General features: G+C 37.8%; 1 protein-coding gene across 5 annotated transcripts in view; it reads right to left on the bottom strand.

Annotated features, from left to right (window-relative positions):
- The window catches only part of Opa1 (OPA1 mitochondrial dynamin like GTPase), a 96,809-nt gene that overhangs the window by 23,768 nt on the left and 54,117 nt on the right, over nt 1–18,924 (bottom strand). For all 5 annotated transcript variants that reach the window (XM_017799622.2, XM_029566387.1, XM_029566388.1 and 2 more), the window contains 4 exons: nt 16,604–16,744; nt 14,106–14,222; nt 12,873–12,966; nt 12,134–12,244 (listed from right to left, as the gene is read on the bottom strand). In XM_017799622.2, coding sequence (XP_017655111.1) covers nt 12,134–12,244; nt 12,873–12,966; nt 14,106–14,222; nt 16,604–16,744 — 463 coding nt within the window. The remainder of the gene's footprint in view (nt 1–12,133; nt 12,245–12,872; nt 12,967–14,105; nt 14,223–16,603; nt 16,745–18,924) is intronic.

Here is an 18,924-nt window from a genome sequence, read left to right as displayed (position 1 = left end):
CTTTTTTTCAAAGGCTTATTTTTAATTATGTACATAGATGTGTACCTATATATGAGTGTGTACAGGTGAGTGCAGTGCTCACAGAGGCCAGAGGCATTGGATACCCCCAGAACTGGAGTTCCAGGCAGTTGTGAGCTTTCCCACACAGGTGCTAGGAAGCATATTCAGGTCCTCTCCAAGAGCAGTTCACATTAATTGCTGAGTCATCTATCTAGCCCCTGAATTCTTGATGATTTAACTACAAGGGTAAGCTCTAAAAACCAACATTAACTAAAAATACCAAAAGGAGCCAAATTATATGAACTCATCTATACAAATAGTACATAAATACTAAAGATGAACAGGATCCTAAAACAATCCTAAAAAGACATCATCTCGGGCTGGAGAGATGGCTAAGCAGTTAAGAACCCTGGCTGTTCTTGAAGAAGACTTGGGTTCACATCCCAGCACCCACATGGCAGCTAACAACTGTCCGTAACTCCAGTTCCAGGGGATCTGATAGCCTCTTCTGTCCTCCATGGACATTGCATGACACAGGTGCACTTATCTACAAACAGGCAAACATGCATAAACATCAAAATAAATAAAATATTTTTAAAAAAGATATCTCTAATACATAGTTAGCTTTGCCACAAATATTCCTGTAGCTGGCTAAATAATTAACCTCAAGGCACAGCAAATTCTAAATAGGAACAATGGGATGGTGTCTCACAATACTTTAAAAGCCACGTTCTATAAACTATACAAGTATGAGGGACAGTTTCAGGCAGGATATAGAACCTATAATAACAAATGATGCTGTTATATGAAAACATTTCTTATGACTGAGTGCTTACCAGTATCATTACATTCTCTTGATTTTCAGTAATTTTGGAAAAAAAGTTCAACAGAGGTGCAAATACAAGTTTTATGAAGTTAAGAAACAAATGGATTCTGAGAAATACAGCAGCACATGAACATTCAAACAGCTTTCCTGAGTAAAGGAGAATCAAATAAAAAATATCTAGTCTGTATGGAAGGGCCAATCTACTAGTTTTAAGATGAAAATGGTTTGAACATCTTTGAAGCAGGAAGGACAGGACAGACATAAAGAAGATACCAGCACACTCAGGAAGGCCAGGTCCCAAATGTAGGTGGACTAATTCTCTGAGTGACTTTTAGTAAGCGTTATGCTACCATCTGGCCTTTGGATGGACTATATGAAGTAACTGTTCCAGAGGTTTCAGTTTTATTAACATTGCTTGTTTCTTTAAATGAAGATATTTGTTTGCTTGAGACGGGGTCTCCCTGTCAACCCCAGCTGGCCTGGAACTCCCTATGTACACCAGGCTGGGTTCATCTCAGTGAGACACGCTTGCCTCTGCTGTATTGAAGATGTGGGTCATGATGCCTGGCTGAATGAATATTTTGGAACTAAGCTTGTACAAGAAAAGGAAATTAACTTTAGCCTACCCTGACAGATGAAAACTAGAAATAAGTGTGGCCAGTGAACTGAGGGTGTGGGAGTTTGAGAGGAAGCCCACCTGAGAACTTCAAGATAACCGCTTTACAAATTATGCCTCTAGGCCACATTCAAAATTTCTGTTAAACTACAATGTTAAGTGATAATCTCTGGTTGGTGACACTGAAATTTCCATAATGTGTATGTACTGGGTATTTGGTAATAATAATTAAAAAAAAGGATTCAAAAACTAAATTCTGGTAGAGTACTTGGTTGATCTTTTAAAGACAGATCTGTATACATGGCTCAGAGTAGGAAGCAGTGAAATAAACGAGAGACTAAAGATTAAACAAAACAAAACAAAAGCCCTTGAATTCTTGTCCCAGAAAGAGAATCCAAGTGAAGTAAAAAAACAGCAACTTTCTTTCTACAACTTAAAATACTAAAACCAGGGAAGAGATGAAAGAGCTGTGCTAAGTAAAAAAAAATTAAAATGGAGCTTTTGGATACGGAAGGTGACAGTGAAAGAGAAACCTATCTAAAATGAGCTACTGGTTCAAGCAACACTCCAATTTGTTCCCAGAGGACAGACTCAAGAGAGGCCAGGAGCTGAGAGAATACACTGTGAATTCCAATAATGCAGGCTGACACCGTGAGGAGTCATTACCACACTGACCTATGCCATGACCATCAAGGGGTTATTGGGGAAGTATCTGTTACTCTAAAGATTGCATAATATGTATTAGGATCATCACTCCATGAATAGGACAATTTAATCACGAAATTTCTATGAGAATTTTGTATTGTGCTCAAGTTTAGAAGGGAAAGTTTAAAAACATATTAGTAAAATATTAGAATTCCTTTGGCCTTAACCTATGTCTCCAGGAGCTACACTTGGCATAATGTATATCAGTCTATAATCTAAGTTTTCCTTTTCAAAATATTTGCTCATGCCTTGTTTAATTTTATTTTTTTTATACACTACTGCATAGGTCAGTTGACTGTAGTGTGATTAGATTTAGGTTTCTATTCTAAGGACTATTCTTCCCATCTTAGAAATGAAGATAATATGCAAACACATAAAAGTAAAAAAAAAATCTTAAAGTTTAATCCCAACTTTATTCTCACTTTTAATCAATTAAACATGAGCTTAAAGCAAAAAGGATATATTTGCTAACAAAGTAGACTATATAATATTAGAGAGAAGTAAATATCCTTTTAATTGTACACCAATTTATCTTTCAATTGTGACTTGAAAAAATAGACTTGGTCCATGAAAAATGTTCTTTCATTCTGAAGGCCCCATTTTGAGCTTCATTTCTTCATCAATATCAGGTAAATATGCAACAGAGGCCTCCTCAGAGGGGGATGCTGTGTGTAAACAACCACTTCTCCAACACCTAGGACTCTCCCTGAGGACTGCTTTATTCTTGTGTCAGCTCTGTCCCTTTTCAGCTACAACACAAAGCGGAGCCTACCTCATGCCTGCAGACTCAGGTGAAAATAACTCTACTATTTTCCTCAGCTGCTTTGTTAATTTTATCTTAGTATGAAAAATATTTTCACAAAAACAGAACTTAAAAATTCAGTGACTTTTTTATCCAGAAAAGATGGTTCGAAGAGTGAAAATACTGATAATATAAAGCAGAACATTATTTATTGTTACAAAAAGTACTAATATTTCCCTTTCCCAAACAGACATATATAGTAACATTCATTCAAAAATACCCGAATGTCAAAGAGAAAAAATATATTCCAATAAGCTTAAAATTCTTAATAAACATAAAAACTGATTAAAGTGTTTTCCAATTGGATGAAGTGACAATTGGGAAATCACTGGGGCCCCATAAATCAGTGGTTTCCATCCAGTGAAAGCCAGGCTATAAGAAATCAGTAAGGAGGCGGTATGTGCTGGAGTGTATGCAGCAAATGTAAGCTAAGCTGCTCCACAGAGATGAAATGTGAGCTCTGTGGTGAAAACAGTGGAAGGAAGGTCTCTAGGATGACAAGTACCTCTAGTCTTCCCCCTTGAAGCCCAGAGAAGGGCTAATGCAAGTCAGTATTAAAAAAATCATGATCAGTCACTGAACATGTATAATATACAACATATAAGGCATGCTAAATTTATGAATGAACCAAGTCAGTTTGCCAGAGTGGGTTAGTTATAATAGACACGAGCAGGTTTTTCTTTAGACAGTTGTTTTGGTTGATTTATACAATGCGGTGGGAAGGCAGTAGCCTGCGTACGGATTTTAATCACTGAGGGAAGGCAAGTGTGCAGGCAGAGAAAAAATACTGGTTTAGGTCAAATGATAATGATGTAGAAGAAAGAATAAGGAAAAAAGAAAGGGGAAGAGATGTGCTAGAATCCAGGAAAGATAAAACAGCACTGCAACAATACTGAGAGAAATGCCAGAGGGTTGACAATCCTAACTCTTCCAGCTTTCTCTCCACCCAACACTGTGATTCTGCCTTTTCTCTTTAGATTTTTTTTTAAAAAAAAATTATTCATTTTTATTTTATGTGTATGTTTGAGTGCCTGCATATGTATGTGCACAATGTATGTAACTTGATGCCTACAGAGGCCAGAAGAGGTGTTGGATCCCCTGGAAGTGGGGTTACAGGCATATGCGAACTGCCTGGTATGGGTGTTGGGAACCAAACCCAGGTCCTCTGCAGGAGCAGGAAGTGCTCTTAGCTTCTGAACCATCTCTCCTGCCTTTTCTTTTCTTAAAAAAAAAAAAAAAAAAAAAATCCCCCCAGACCTATGTACCTAGAACCCTATAGTGCAATGCCACCCTCTTCTTTAAATCCCTTTAAAATTAACTTCTTTTGTTAAGTCTACAGAAACAAAATGAACATACTACTGTATTTGGAGATCCAACAACTTATCAAATTTTTGATAGTCACACTATCACACCCTACTTTCAAGAAATCATTTGGCAATTTTATGTCAATTAATGAAAAAACAAACAGTCTTTCTGTGAACAGGAAGAAATCTCTAGAGTCCGTTCAGGGGCAAGAAGATCAGTGATGGTGGAGGGTGGCAAGAATCACGTACACCTTTCCTTGCATGCAATTTAAAGTCCAAATTGAGACTAAAATAATCCTCATGGGATGATGTGTCAGCCCACATCACTTCAGGACCTCTGTTCTCACTCTTAACTACAGCAAGCATGGGAGAAGTTTAGGAATGCAAAGTAATTGACAAAAACTAAATTTCAGTGTAATATGACATTTCCCTTTTTAAACACACTAGAATAAAATCATTCTGGCTAACTATGGTTCTGTCTAGCTATGTTCTGCCTGTTTTTTAGTTCAAAGTTTAACATGGCATGAAGAAAATTTTACAACTACCTCATAAGTGAGAATGGTGTTTAAGAGTCAGTGAAAGGATCATTTTAGATTTACACTGTTTGTATAGATTCTAGTCTTAGATTTGAAAATGACAGCTTTAGATCATTTGCTATTGTTCTTTGTCATCATAATATAAAAAAAAGAGCTAATACATTGGTTTCTGTCATTAAATAATATTAACCATAAGGAACAGAGTTTTCATTGTGAACATGACTTCTGTTGCTTAATATCTGGTAGCTCAGAGGGGAAAAAAAGAACATTTCCATTTGCAGTTTATATACCTAAGTTTTAGAGACACAAGCAAATCTATGCAGACCGATACAAAGGTTGGGTCTTTGCTTTTTTTCTAATTATCAAGAGAAAGCATAGGATAGCGGATAAGAGGGGACTGGGGATGTAAAGAAACACAAAGAGGGGCCTGAACAGTATTGTATATGCTCAAGAGAAACAAACTCTAAGTTTCCAAGAACAATTGCTGGCTGTCTGGGAGATGCTCAGGCATCAAACAATAAAGAACAGTCAACAGAGGCAAGAGGCCGAGCATGCTGCTGCTGTTCCTGCTCTCTAATCCCTCTGAGCTTGGGTAAAAAGGCCAGCTGTTGCCACCTCGTGTAGGGAGTAGGCAGAGCAAATTAACTGGGGGCAGGGAGAGGGGATATTGCAAAATCTAAATCAGCAGCCTCTTTGACTCCACATTAAGGATGTTAACCACACCATTACCACAGGCCTGTACAGTGCTAACCGAGTTAAGGAGCTCATTATTGTTTTCATGTTTCATTGGTCAATATGAAGAAATATATAGAAACTTGTTGGGAAACATGCCAACACTCTAATGTTGCTCAGTAAAAAGTCTAAACTTAGAATAACAGCAGGTTAAAGTTTAAAGAGTCCATATCTCTCACAGCTCGACCTTAGGACTCAGGTATGAATACAACCACACTGCAAATCTCTCAGACTAGGGTCTGGGGTTGTGATTAAGTTGTCAGAGTACTAACCTAGCATGCATGAAGCCCCAGGTTATGTCTCCAGCATGATATAAACTGGGTGTGGTGGAACAGACCTGTAGCCTGTAATCCCAGTATTCAGGAGATGGAAAATTCAAGGTCATTCTGGGTATAGTGAGTTTGAGGTTAATGTAGTAGGAAAAAACAACAACAACAACAAAAAACCCCCCAAAAAACAACAACAACAAACAAACCCCAAGCCAAAATCTAGCCAAGCAAGCAAGCAAGCAAGCAAGCAAGCAAGCAAGCAAGCAACCAAACACACACACACACAAAAACCCACCCTCTTAATTTTGAGCAACTTAGATTCTGTTTAATTATAGTGGAACCTGATAGTCTGGAGACACATTTTTACAAGGCATATAAAGAAAACTTCTTTCAATTCATTTTGAGTTTCTTTAACCATAGATGTTCCAAAGCTTCTTATAATAGAGGAAGTACCCAGGACAATGAGGATGATGGTCATCACTACTGTCTATCTTTCTGACATGTTACTATGTACATTCCAATATAGAGGATAATTTTATATAATTCTATTTGGCAAGGGCTTGAGTTCCCCCTACCCCCTATATTTGTTTGGTAGGTACAGTAATGAAAAGACCTGGGATCAGATACTACCTGTTTCTAAGCCTCCTTTTCTTCACCCATAGAATGAGAAAAATAACTACACTTATTTCAAAAGGCTGTGAAGGGGACTTAATGAGAACTTACTGAACTTATTTCTGGCTCATGACAAGTATGCAAATATCCATTCACACAATTTCAAGTTCTGATATAAAAGTAAAAAGGAAGTTAATGTAACGTAAGGAGAAAAAGACTTCTTAGTCGAGCCTTAGAAAAGCTGTCTAAGTAACTGCTACTGCCCCTTTCATTCTTGGGCTTTAGTGGACGAAAGTCAAGTAAAAGAATTTTACTACATACTGCTGAAACTCAGCCACTGCCACTAGTGCCCTGGTACCTGATTTCCAAGGTGGGAAAACAAATGACAAAACAAAAAAGACAAAACACAAAAATCTGCAAAACGTTAGTACTCTTGTTTCTATGCCGACAATCATAAGATCAACCATAATAGAAAGAAGAACCCGCCCCATCTAAAGAAGGTATTCTAGCACTCTGTGCTAGTCAGTGGGTTGGACACAGCACTAAATGACATCAGGAATCCAAATAGATAGGACCACAGTTAATGTTGCATTTAGATACTACAAAAAACTGTTGAAATTATTCTTCCTACAAAACCAGGACTCTCGTAAAAGTCATAATGGGCCAATTTATTCTGTGTGTGTATGATACTGCCAACCAGGAATTAGGTGCAAAGATGAGCCAGCCACAGATCTCATTCGATTGTCTACAAGGTACTTAGTCTTCTGAAATTTTTACCAACCATGTTCACATAGTAGCTGAAAACCTCATTTCCTCTAAAATATTTTCATATGATATTCATCTTCCATTTGCTATAGATATATAAACTCTTATTTTCCTGTTTCATAAAATACCCCACAAAACAAAACAAACAAAACTCTGACTTACAGAAAAGCCATGGTATTACTATAAAGAATGTATTTTTTCAGAAGCATTTGCTCTATCATATTTAAATCTTCTAATGTATATTAGCTTCAAGCAACTATATTTTCTTAAGTAATCACACGTTTTAATAATCAAAACTTAAGACTGACACAGTACTACTAAGGGATGCTCAGAACACATTACTGATTATCTCACTGAGGTCCTTTGGACAGAAAGCCAGGAATAGATCAAAAAGCCAGGAACAGATGCTGCACTTCACATCTTTAAGTATCTTTCAGTCTGGAATAGTTCTTCAGCCTTCTCCTGTCTTTAAGGACTGATGACACATTTGAAAAGTACAGGCTAGTTACTATGTAGATGATACTTCTAGTTTGTTTGGTATATTGTTACAACCAAAGATATCTTTAGTAAGAATACCCTCTTCTCACTGCCTTTTAGGAGGTAGTATATGATTCTGACTTTTTTTTTTTTTTTTTGGTTTTTTTGGGAAAGGGTCTCCCTGTAGCCCCAGCTGTCCTGGAACTATGTAGACCAGGCTGGCCTTGAACTTACAAAGATCCGCCTGCCTCTGCCTCCAAAGTGCTGGGATTAAAGGCATGCACCACCATGCATGGTGATTCTTTTCTAAAAAAAAATATTTATTACTTTTATGTATATGCGTGTATTGCCTGCATGTAGGTAAGTGCACCTGTGTGCCCGCAGAGGACAGAAGAGGCTGTTGGATCCCCTGGCACTGGAGTTATGGACAGTTGTTAACTACCATGTGGGTGCTGGGATTTGAACCTGGGTCTTCTGCAAGAACAACCAGTGTTCTTAACCGCTGAGCCATCTCTCCAGCCCATATGATTCTGACTTAACTACTGCTGTGAATATCAACTTTGACCACATGATTAAGGCAGTGATTGCTCAGGCTTTGCCACTATAATGTTACCTCTCATTTTTTAAATCAATAAACATTTTCCTTAAAAATTATTGGTTTTTTTTGAGGCAGGGTCTCCTTGTAGCCCCAACTGTCCTTGAACTCACAGAGATCAGCCTGCCTCTGCCTCCCAAGTGCTTGGATTAAAGGTGTGCACCACCACGCCAGGCAAAAATTATTTTTAAATATGTATTTTCAGTTGTATTTTATGTGGGAAGATATGCATTCCATTTTTCACTACTATTTCATTCTTTTTTCTTATCATTTCATTACCAATTCATAGATTTATGTTTCATTTAATGAGTTATAATTTGTTACTGTTTCAAATGTCCCAGGTTTGGCCAGTTATAGCCTCAGAGGGCCTGTGTGTCAGGTGATATGCGCACTTCACTTTTCAAACACTTCCTTACTTCTTACCCTAGTGTTCCAAGCTCACTCAGTCCTTGCCCTGCTCCAGCTACAGAAACCACGGTGTATCCAGAGTCCTGGCTTCTTTCTATGAACCTCCTGAGATAAGTGGGCTTTATTTGTGTTTCTTCACTCTCCTAAGCCTAGCCTCACAGTTTCAGTGGTGGCAGATGGGAGGGAATGGTGAGAGACCCACGTGCTGCTTCTTGTACACTCACCTTAATGTTCAAGCAGTGAGCATCCAGTGATGAATGGCTTAAAACCAGACAAGTTCAAGACCAGAGAAGCAGGGATGTCATCAGCATTTCAATAAACTACACACCACTACTGTGAAATTATTGTCAAAGTCTCTTGATCGCCTCACACTATGATCTAAATGTGTCTGTAATACTAGAAACTTTGTTCCCTATAATACAGCAGTGACTAATAAACTAAGAGTAGTCTGGTTGAAAGCATCCATGACTGTATTCCCACTCTGTATGCCAAAGAGAAACAGTAAGAAAAAGGTACTTTCACGACTCTTAACTACTGGACGAAGTCATGGCTCATTTCCATTAGCACAGCTGATGAAGTTGAGTCACTGGCGAAACCCTTGCTTTTGAGGACATTTTCCGGTACATTAACATTTTAACTTTATTTGCACAAACATCACAAATCATTCTAAGGGAGTCATATGACTGCTTTCTTAGGAAAACCACCAGAACACAGAACTTGCTTGCCAAGGCACATATATGAGTTAGTGATATACTTTCTTTAAATAATCAATTTGGAACTGGAGAGTAATAGGAATATATAGGCTCTATTATAAAACATGAAAAACATCATTTTTCAGTCATTTAAAAAAGTATATACTGGTAAAACTCATTGAAGAAGTTCACAGTCTTATAATAAGTATGTCCTGAGGGATAAAGAAATTGTATACACCATGACAATGACAAAGCTCTTTCTGCAGCAGTACTAATGTAGCATGAAGCTATGAGCCAGGGACTTACAAATGCTTGCTGAATGGAATTTCCCAAGAATCACCACAACGGTTATGTTACAAGTAAAGAAGGTAAAGCTTTGAGGATTCCCTAAGTAAGATATGTGGGAATGAAAGACTTCTGGATGTGTAATTTTTACCTAACCTGGTAGACAAACAGGTAATCTTATGCTTTGAGACCATTAACCCTATCTCAGCTTATTTATTATGTAAGTCAGCTCACTAGGCCTCGGGCTCCTCCTGTAACTTAAATATAGGGCTTTAATCCCTTGCCCTTGATATCCAGAATAATACAGGCATGTGTGTGTGTGTGTGTGTGTGTGTGTGTGTGTTATCAAGCAAGCATTGCAAATAGCAGATATTCATTGGAAGTAACAAAGGCTATCCCATTTGTGTTGTAAACAACAGGTGAGATTACATTGACAACATTTGTGCTCGTGCCCATGGGTAAGTAAGTAATCCTTCAACTTTTCATTTCCTCATTTCATGCTGGATATACTGTTTCAATAGAGAGTGAGGCCTTGGTTCAAGAGCATAGTTCTGGAGAACTCTGAAGGAACAGGTTCCTGGAGCAGTTCAGGTCCCCTCTTGACTAAAATGGATGCTAAGAGTCAGGCTGTCTTTATTCAGGCACTGTCATGATGTGGCATACTGCCACAAGATACAGCAGATAAACATCAGTTCAGGCTTGCACACAGGGCTTCTGTGGTGGCACAAACCTAACTGTACTGCCAAAGTGGTCTATGAAAAAGCTAAAAGTGACAAAAATGGAAATAAAAATTAAAATGAGATATATTAAAAAAAAGGAATAAAGTAAGAGGGATATGGGAAAGCAGTGAACGCTCAGACAACCAGGAAGAGAAAAGATGAGGGCGAGTGTGTGACAAGGGGAGAGTGGAGCTCAGCACAGGCACAGAAGCAGAAAAACTCCGTCTGGCTTCTGTTGGACATTCTAGTGAATGACTGCAGAGCTAGAGACCCAGCTTAGAAACAGTTTTCAACTTGAAAAGCTGCTTTCTACTTAGCATTTGCTCTTCCACATGTCAAAAAACACAAATTTAAGTATACACTGAAAGGACAAATATTTTCCTAAGCTGAAAGAGAAACTTACAACAAGGTAGACTCAGAAGCACTGACTACCATCATCTTAGTTAATAATATTAATGCTTCACCGATTTTCTTGGGCTCTCAAAGATCCAGACAAATCTAAAGCTAGGACTTTAACAGCATCAAGGAACCAAAGATCTCAAACAAGCAAGGCTGTGGGGAAATGGGAAAGTCAGTAGTCTGCTGCAGGTGCTAAGGCCTAACCAGGGTTGATGGAGTGTTAGTAGCCTGGTTCCATAATTCAGATCTGCTTAGGGTAATCCAATGTAGGGTGTTGGAGAATAATCAGGATGAAGAGGGTATTTCCACAAAAGCCTGGTCTGGCTTCAGAGGCAGAGATCCACAGCAGATGGGTAGGGGAAAGGATGTGGGAGGGATGAGATGGGGGAGCCTGGCACAAAGGTCGGAGCATGAGCCCAGTGAAAGGACTGCATGAGGAAGAGCAGCCTATACCAGCAAGTCCCAGCCTGGGCAAGAGAAGACAGTGTCCGTGCAGGGTGAGGCACTGTGGTGGTGGCCAGAATAGCATGGCTGAGAGTCCAAGCTGGGTGAAAAGGGTATTTTTGTAGTGAAGGACGGGTGCAGTAAGTTTGGATACACATTAAGATATTAAAATAACATGTTAAGGATTCTAGAAGCCAGGTTTCTGTCAGAAAGGGAGTCAAAAACATGGAAAAGGGGAAACTCAAGAACGAACCCCAAAGTATTGGAAAAAACCTGGAAGAATCAGCATTAACTTAGGGTTTTCAATATATACATACCTGATTAGGAGCATGGATGTGTGCAAATGTATATACACACACTCACACACATACATCCTCATTCTAAATACTATTCTTTTTTTTAAATTTTATTTTATTTATTTTTTGGTCTTTTTTTTTTTCTTTTTTGGCTTTTCGAGACAGGGTCTCCATGTAGCTCCAGCTGGCCTTGAACTCACAGAGATCCATCTGCCTGCTTCTGCCTCTCTGGGATTAAAGGAGTGCACCACCACGCCTGGCTAAATACTATTCTTTTAAAAAAGCAAGTGGGTTAGGGAATGAGCCTAGGACATTTTGTTATATAGTAGGGACAATATTAAGCAAAGATGAAAATTGACCTTGTTTCTAAATGACTATAATAAAGGACTTCACAAGAAGAAAAAGAAAGAAAAGATGAGTGAGGTGTAAGGATCAAATATGGCAATACCCGATTTTGGAATGTGCTAGGAAAAGAAATCCTTACTCTAGGACACACATTAAGGAAATGATGGGACTTTAGGTCAATGTTTTATTCCAACACTTCAGGAAAAAATTTCTTTATAGGTAACTAACCTCTCAATTCCAGATTAAATGGGAGAGGAGTGAGCGGGAACTGGGGAAGGTGCTTAGGAGGGCAGGGGAACTACTTACTGAGGTCTTCAGCCAGCTGAACGCGTTTCCCAGTGAGCAATTTCATCTTCTTCTCACCATCTTCAGCGAAATCTTCTAATACCTCTTTAACGTTTTTCTCTAATCGCCTAACTGTTCAAAGTAAATAAAAAACCCGAGGAGCACTAATTTTATGAATGCACAGAAAGAAAAACTTAATCGCATATGGAAAATAAGTTATTTTTTTTAATCATCATTTTAGAGCTACTCTTGATTTATTTCCCAGTTTCAAGAAAATCTCCTTCCGGTACTTTTATTAGCATGAGTCTGATACATATCCCTAAACCATAACAACCTTAACAGAAATGCGGATTTTCTAGGGTCAGTCCTTTTGTAAATTTTGTATAACGAAAGTTGATGCATGGTATCTTATCTCCCATCTTTTTTCAATTATAATATTTTTATTAATATATATATATATTATATATATATATAATATATGCGTGAAATTAGGTGACAGGTAGTAAGGGGGTACAGATAGATGACAGACAGGCCCTAAATATAATCAAATATATATTTTATGAAATTTTCATCTTAAAAAACCTGGAACTCACTATGTAGACCAGGCTGGTCTTGAACTTACAGAGATCCTCCTGCCTCTGCCTCCCAAGTGCTGGGACTACAGGCGTGCGCCACCATGCCCGGCATTTTATTAATATTTTTAAAGGAAGTTATGATTCTAATTTTTTCTACTCAATCTACTTTTCAGGAGGTATCTTACCTTCAGTGTTTGTAAGTTGCTGCCTTAAAGTGTTGGCAGTGATGGCAAGCATGCGCTGTATGCGCCAAAACAAGACTACATCATTGCATTCCAGCTGAAATGTTAAGTGATTAAGATCAGATGAAAAATCAAAAAATGGAAATTGTTCTAAACACACATAACTTATTTCCTAAGCTTTAATAAAAATACTAAAGTTTAATATACACGCTTCTTTTATATATAGGCTACAGAATCTTTCCTGCATATGGTCATGAAATTCTGTATCATCTGAGATCTATCCCACACCTATAAAGCTTTGGTTTATTTACAACTGGATAGCAAAAAAAACTTGGGAAATAGAGAACTTCACCATGTTACTCATAAGTAGAATCCACAGTGTATTCCCTTAGTTTGTATTCAGTAAACAGCATGTTTATCTTAGTGTGTCCTTAGGTTGATCTCTTGAGTGTACATTTAAACCAATTTTGGAACTGAGCTGTAGATGAAAATAAGCTAATTTTAAAAAATAAGCCTATTTTGTAGAGGGAAGTCTCTGAACAATTAAAGTTGTACAAGAAACTTGGCACTTTCACATGGCTGCATTTAAATACAAATTTCCTTTAAGATGCTGAAAAAACCAGAAAAGCACTTTAGAAGTTTCAACTTAATAACAACACTGATTCACAGCTTTTTCAAAGGTTTTTTCAAAGCGTTTTTTTGCTTGTAAGAAAATGCTAAAAATACATCAGTCTGCTGCCATCTAGAGGTTACTTTGAAGAGTGTTAAGAACTTTGTCTACAAGAACTTTAGGTTCTTTTAAGGAATCATTTAAAGCAAGATGTTAGTGACATGAAAAAGAATCATAATGCATAAAAATGCATAACAAAAATAGTTTTTCTATATGATTCCCTCTAGACAAAAGATGGCTATGCTATATACATGCACATACTCTTCTTCTGTACAGAAAAAAAACATAAAAATGCTTAAAGTCATTTCTGGAGAGAGGAAATGACTGTCTCCTTTCCTATGGTCCCTCATTCTTATAGTCACTGAGGATGATAAGCTTGGAAGAATCAGTTACTCTTAAAGTGGCAAATCTCTGAAAAGATAACTAGTTATTCTTTATAAACTACATATGCTTTTCTCCTAGATGATCAAAGGGCTTAAAATTAATACTAAAGCTAAAGTTCACTTTTAAGTATCTTTGAATAATTATTACTAAAAATTACTACCCTTTGTTTTGCAAAACCTCACCTCAGAATCTACAAAATGCCTCTGGTAGTAATAAAATCCTCTTCGACAAAGGTTACAATGGTTTAGAGCTGTTTTTAAGAAATGTCTTCTATAGACTTGATGCCAAGTATCCTTAATCTAAAATGAGAAAAGAAAATAGAAACCAAAGAGTGACTGAACACTTTAGCTGATCACTGAGCTGTATACAAATTTACTTTTTATTCCTCAAGACAGAGAGTATATTTACTAGTTTCATATGTCAAGATTTGTCAGTTTCAACAAGCAGTGTAGCTATAATCACACAATTACTTTACAGTAGGTCAGGAAGGATGATCTTTGCCTCATCAGCAGCAAGGACACCAAGGAAAAAGAGGCTAAAAGCCCTGTCTAAGGACAGAGTCAGGACCTAGAAGCTGGTCTGACCATGTCTATCAACCCAGCAATAGTCAGAAAGCAACCTTTCTGTTCAATTACACTGCCACCAGAACAACAAGATCCCTACCACATCACCAATACAAAGTCTGTTAGAGCATTTCATATTCTTCCCCACCTTTGAGCTTAATAAGAATATAGATAAACAGAATAAATGTCAACGTCATTTGCAGATGAAAAAAAATGTGACTCAGAGTTATCAACTACTAAAGGAAATATTACTAGTAATAAAATGGAGCTGTATTAGAATTCATATCTCCTGACAAACCAATATTCTTCTTATGGTAGTAGGCTGTCATGGTGGCTTTATAAAACGTACTAAACAAAGTGTCACTAGAAAAATACCGAGATGTTCTTGCTCATAGGAATTAAGATACACCTTCAATGCATATCCTAAGATATGGACAACAACCTAAAATAAATTCATGTAACTTCTTCCACTCTACTACCAAGAGAAAATTCCTTACTGCATTAGCTTAAGGGCCATAAAAGTTGACGTAACACAGTGCATACAGGTTCAATATTCCCTTCCAGAATGCATGGGACCAGAAATGTTTTGCATTTAGAATTTCTAGGTGGGTGAACTGTAACATTTACACACTTGATCTTGGGAGTGGGATGCAGGTCTACACACAGAAATCACTGATGTCATATATGCCTTACACAGTCTCAGGTAAATTCTATGCTATATGATAGTGGGCTGGCAATTTGAATGCAACCAGTTACGTGTGGATAGGTGAAGAATTTTTTACTTGTGACATCAAGTTGGAGCTGAAAAAGTTTCAGATTTTGGTGCATTTCAATTTTCACATTTTGAATCAGGGATGCTCAATTTGTACAGTTTTTGTTAATAAGTGCCAAGACCAATGGAGACAAATTAAATGTACATCCCACTAAAAGTCTCAAGATCAGTTTACAAATAATGTGAGATACACAATGGCTGAAGCACTCTGATTCTTACCAATTTTCTTGTTCTGATCTCAGCTGGAGTTTAAAGTAAGTATACTAATTTGTTAAGTACAGAAACGAGGACAGTCAATAATCTTTAAAGGTATTTATGGGTCGCTTTGAAATTTCTTACACTGCTGTCCTCACTAGATTTATTTTTTGAATTGGGTTTCACTTACATTAACATTTAAGTGAGTTTTTAAATCTAGCTTCTAACCAGTAGAAAACATAGGTCCAATAATATCTTTAAAAAATTTACTGCAGGGGCTGGAAAGATAGCTCAGCTGTTAAGAGCACTGATTGTTCTTGCAGAGGACTGGGGTTCAATTCTCAGCACCCACATGATGGCTACCCGAAGCTCTCTTCTGATCTCCATGGGCACTGCACAACACAAGTACACTTACATACATGCAGGCAATACACTCATACTCACAGATTAAAAATAACAAATATTAAAAATAATTTACTGCAAAGACGCATTATAGCAAAAAAGTGGCCCAAGGTGTATATTATCTTTGTTCTCATACTTACCAGGAATAAGGAAAATGAGATAGAACACAAAGATTTTATCCAATTCGGTGTCTTTAAATTCATGTTTTTTTCTAAATCTACTTATATCTAATTGAGCTACACTGACTACAAAGCATATAAAAATATCTATGTACACAGTGAGCCAATAAAAGTTCAATTCTGTAACATAAAACAGTGCAGTATGAAGCAGGTCCAGGCAGGCCTCACCCTTTGCAAAAACTGCTGTAATGGCCCAAGTATGCCCAATTTTTAAAGTCTTTCTTAATTTCTCTAGTTACATGTTACCCTTTAAAGAGCAATACTGAGATAACATTTCTACTCTTTCATCAAACTGATTATTTTTACACCAGCAAATGTGCACGTGATCAAAGTGGAATCACTTAGACAGCTAAGCAATGTGTTAAAAGTAGAACACTGTACTGCTAGAGACACTAAGAAAGCAGATTTGTGCTTTTCTCTATTTCCTCTTTTTTTTTTTTTTGAGACAAAGTCCCATGTAGTCCATGAGGGTCAACCTCATTCTGCAGCCAAGGATGACCTTGAATTCCTGCCTTCACTTCCAAGGGCTGTATGCATCCCCACACCTGGCTTCCAATGGTATTTCTTACCAAGCTTGGATCTACTTCGACTCCTCGAGATTCCAGGTTCTTCCGGACTGTGGTAATCTCATCACTTGCAAGGTACGCTGGGTGCTCCTCACTACATTTCAGCATCTTCTCCAGCTCATTCTTGGTTTCATTGTGAACACCCTTCAACAAGTTTAAAAGAGGACCGTGTCTAGACAGTTCAAAACTGGACGCTTGTGAAAACAGAGCCCCAGTTTTAATAAATTATCTTACGACTGCACCATACTATAATCATAAATAAGAAAGGAAAGATTATCCTGGTTTGTCAGAATGGGCAGTATGCCTTATGAAGGGGAAACACAGGAATTAGCCCTATTATCTTTTACTTGTCTTTATGTTTTATTGGCAAAATTATACCACCAGGTGCCTTAGGACAGACTTTCTTGACTACAGAGTATAATTTGGGTCTAAGGAAAAGTATTTACATGGGAACATGTGGGAAAAGGGAATGTTCTACAAGTGCTTGTAAGGACTTAGACCTTGTGAAGTGTTTTTCTTCTAATCAATTAGATACCAAATGTGTAATTTGATGTTTTTTCAAAAGAAACTCTTTCATTTAAAATCATACTTCAAACTATGCCTGAAGTTTCTATTACTCTTAAATTCATTTTCAGCCTCTACTTTGTAATTGTTCAGTAATCTCAGCAAAGGAAAAAAAATATACACACTAGTCCTTCATTCAGAAGTGGATGATAAAAAGAAGCTGGTTTCAAATTCATTAGTAGTAATCCTAAACAAGTTACAAGAGAACTTTGCCCCCAGATATCCCTCAGTTGCCGAACCCTTAAAAGTAATTCATTTACTTATGAATGAAAGTACAAATTAGTATTTGGTGAAAAAAAGACACTTTAGGAGAAAATTCATGAAGAGAAATTTTACAGTTTGCTCATAGAAGTCTAGTCTACCCAGCGTGTGGCAGGAAGGAAACCTCTGATAATGCAGATCCTCCACACCTTGTCCTGCCCAGGTTTTCACTTCTACAACACAATCTTTCAAAGAAATCGAATTCCTTACCTATCCTATCTGTTCAGTTAACACAGCTATCTAAACTGACCTGGGGCTACCCTCAACCTCTTCTAGATTGTTTCCTACTGTAACCTCTAGGTCTGAGGTCTACAAGAACACTTTCCAGTTGGGGGTAGGATGGGCAGAAAGATGAGAGAAAGAAAACTTGATTCAGACAATCTTTTGAAAGAAAAAGCAAAGAGAGACACCTCCTGAGGTGATTCTGATGTCCTTCCCCCATATCTTACACAGGCTGCCCTGAAGCCCTGTGGAAGGGTTTTGGGGAAGAAGGATCTTCTAGGAAGGGCTTCTAGGTTCCTCTTCTAGGTATACAGATCCTTTGTGTTGACTTAAAATGAATGAAATAATTTGCTTCTCTTAAATGGAAGGAGGGTTTAAATTCTAGAGAAAACCAGCTTATAACCAGGAGCGATTTCTCTCTCTGTTTGGCCAGAGTCTACTTGACAGTAGTTGCTGAGGCAAGTTCTGTAAGCACTGATTGCTCTGGAGCCTTTTGGCCCAATGTCTTCCTAATCACAATCCTTGTATATCCTCTAAAATCTGTGTCAGTTTGTTTCTGTTTATAATTTTAGTCTTTTTTGAGCCTCAAGTAGGAAAATGAAATGAAGTCAACCTCAAAAGAGGCACATTTCATCATCTCTTTTAATAACACAGTCATTAGGCTTTAGAAAGGCTAATGTAACTGAAATTCTTAAGGTTCTTCTAGAGTCATGCAAAGATTACATTTTTTATGTAGTATGTACACATGTGAGTTATATATGTGTATATGTATATATGAGTAGGGTCCTAGTGTATGCATGTGTAATGTACCTGCACTTGTGTGTGTGGCTGCTCACACTTGTGAGCACATGCAGAGGCCAGAGGTTGCCCTTGGGTGTCCTGTGTCATTGCTCAGCAATTTATTCCTCCGAGACAAGGTTTCTCATTGGATCTGGAGCTAGACTGGCAGCCAGCGAGCCTCAGCAACCCTCCATGCTTCAGTCCTCCATGGCACTGGGGTTATAGGAGCACACATGGCCATGCCTGACTATGTGGGCACTGGAATGTGGACCTGAGTCCTCACACTGGCACAGCGAGTGCTCTAACCCACTGAGCCATCTTCAGCAGCTCCAAGATTACATTTTTTTTTTATTTATTTTTATTTTTTTTGTATGAGGGTTATATCTGCCTGTATGTAAGTGCCCCTATGTTGTACAATGTCTGTGGAGGACAGAAGAAGGTGTCGGATCCCCTGGAACTGGAATTATGGATGGCTGTTAACCATCATGTGAATGCTG

Source organism: Nannospalax galili, unplaced genomic scaffold (genome assembly GCF_000622305.1).
Source record: "Nannospalax galili isolate Female #2095 unplaced genomic scaffold, S.galili_v1.0 scaffold599, whole genome shotgun sequence".
Lineage (NCBI taxonomy): Eukaryota > Metazoa > Chordata > Mammalia > Rodentia > Spalacidae > Nannospalax > Nannospalax galili.
Note: the sequence above shows the minus strand (reverse complement) of the source record. Positions and strands in the feature narration are given on the sequence as shown.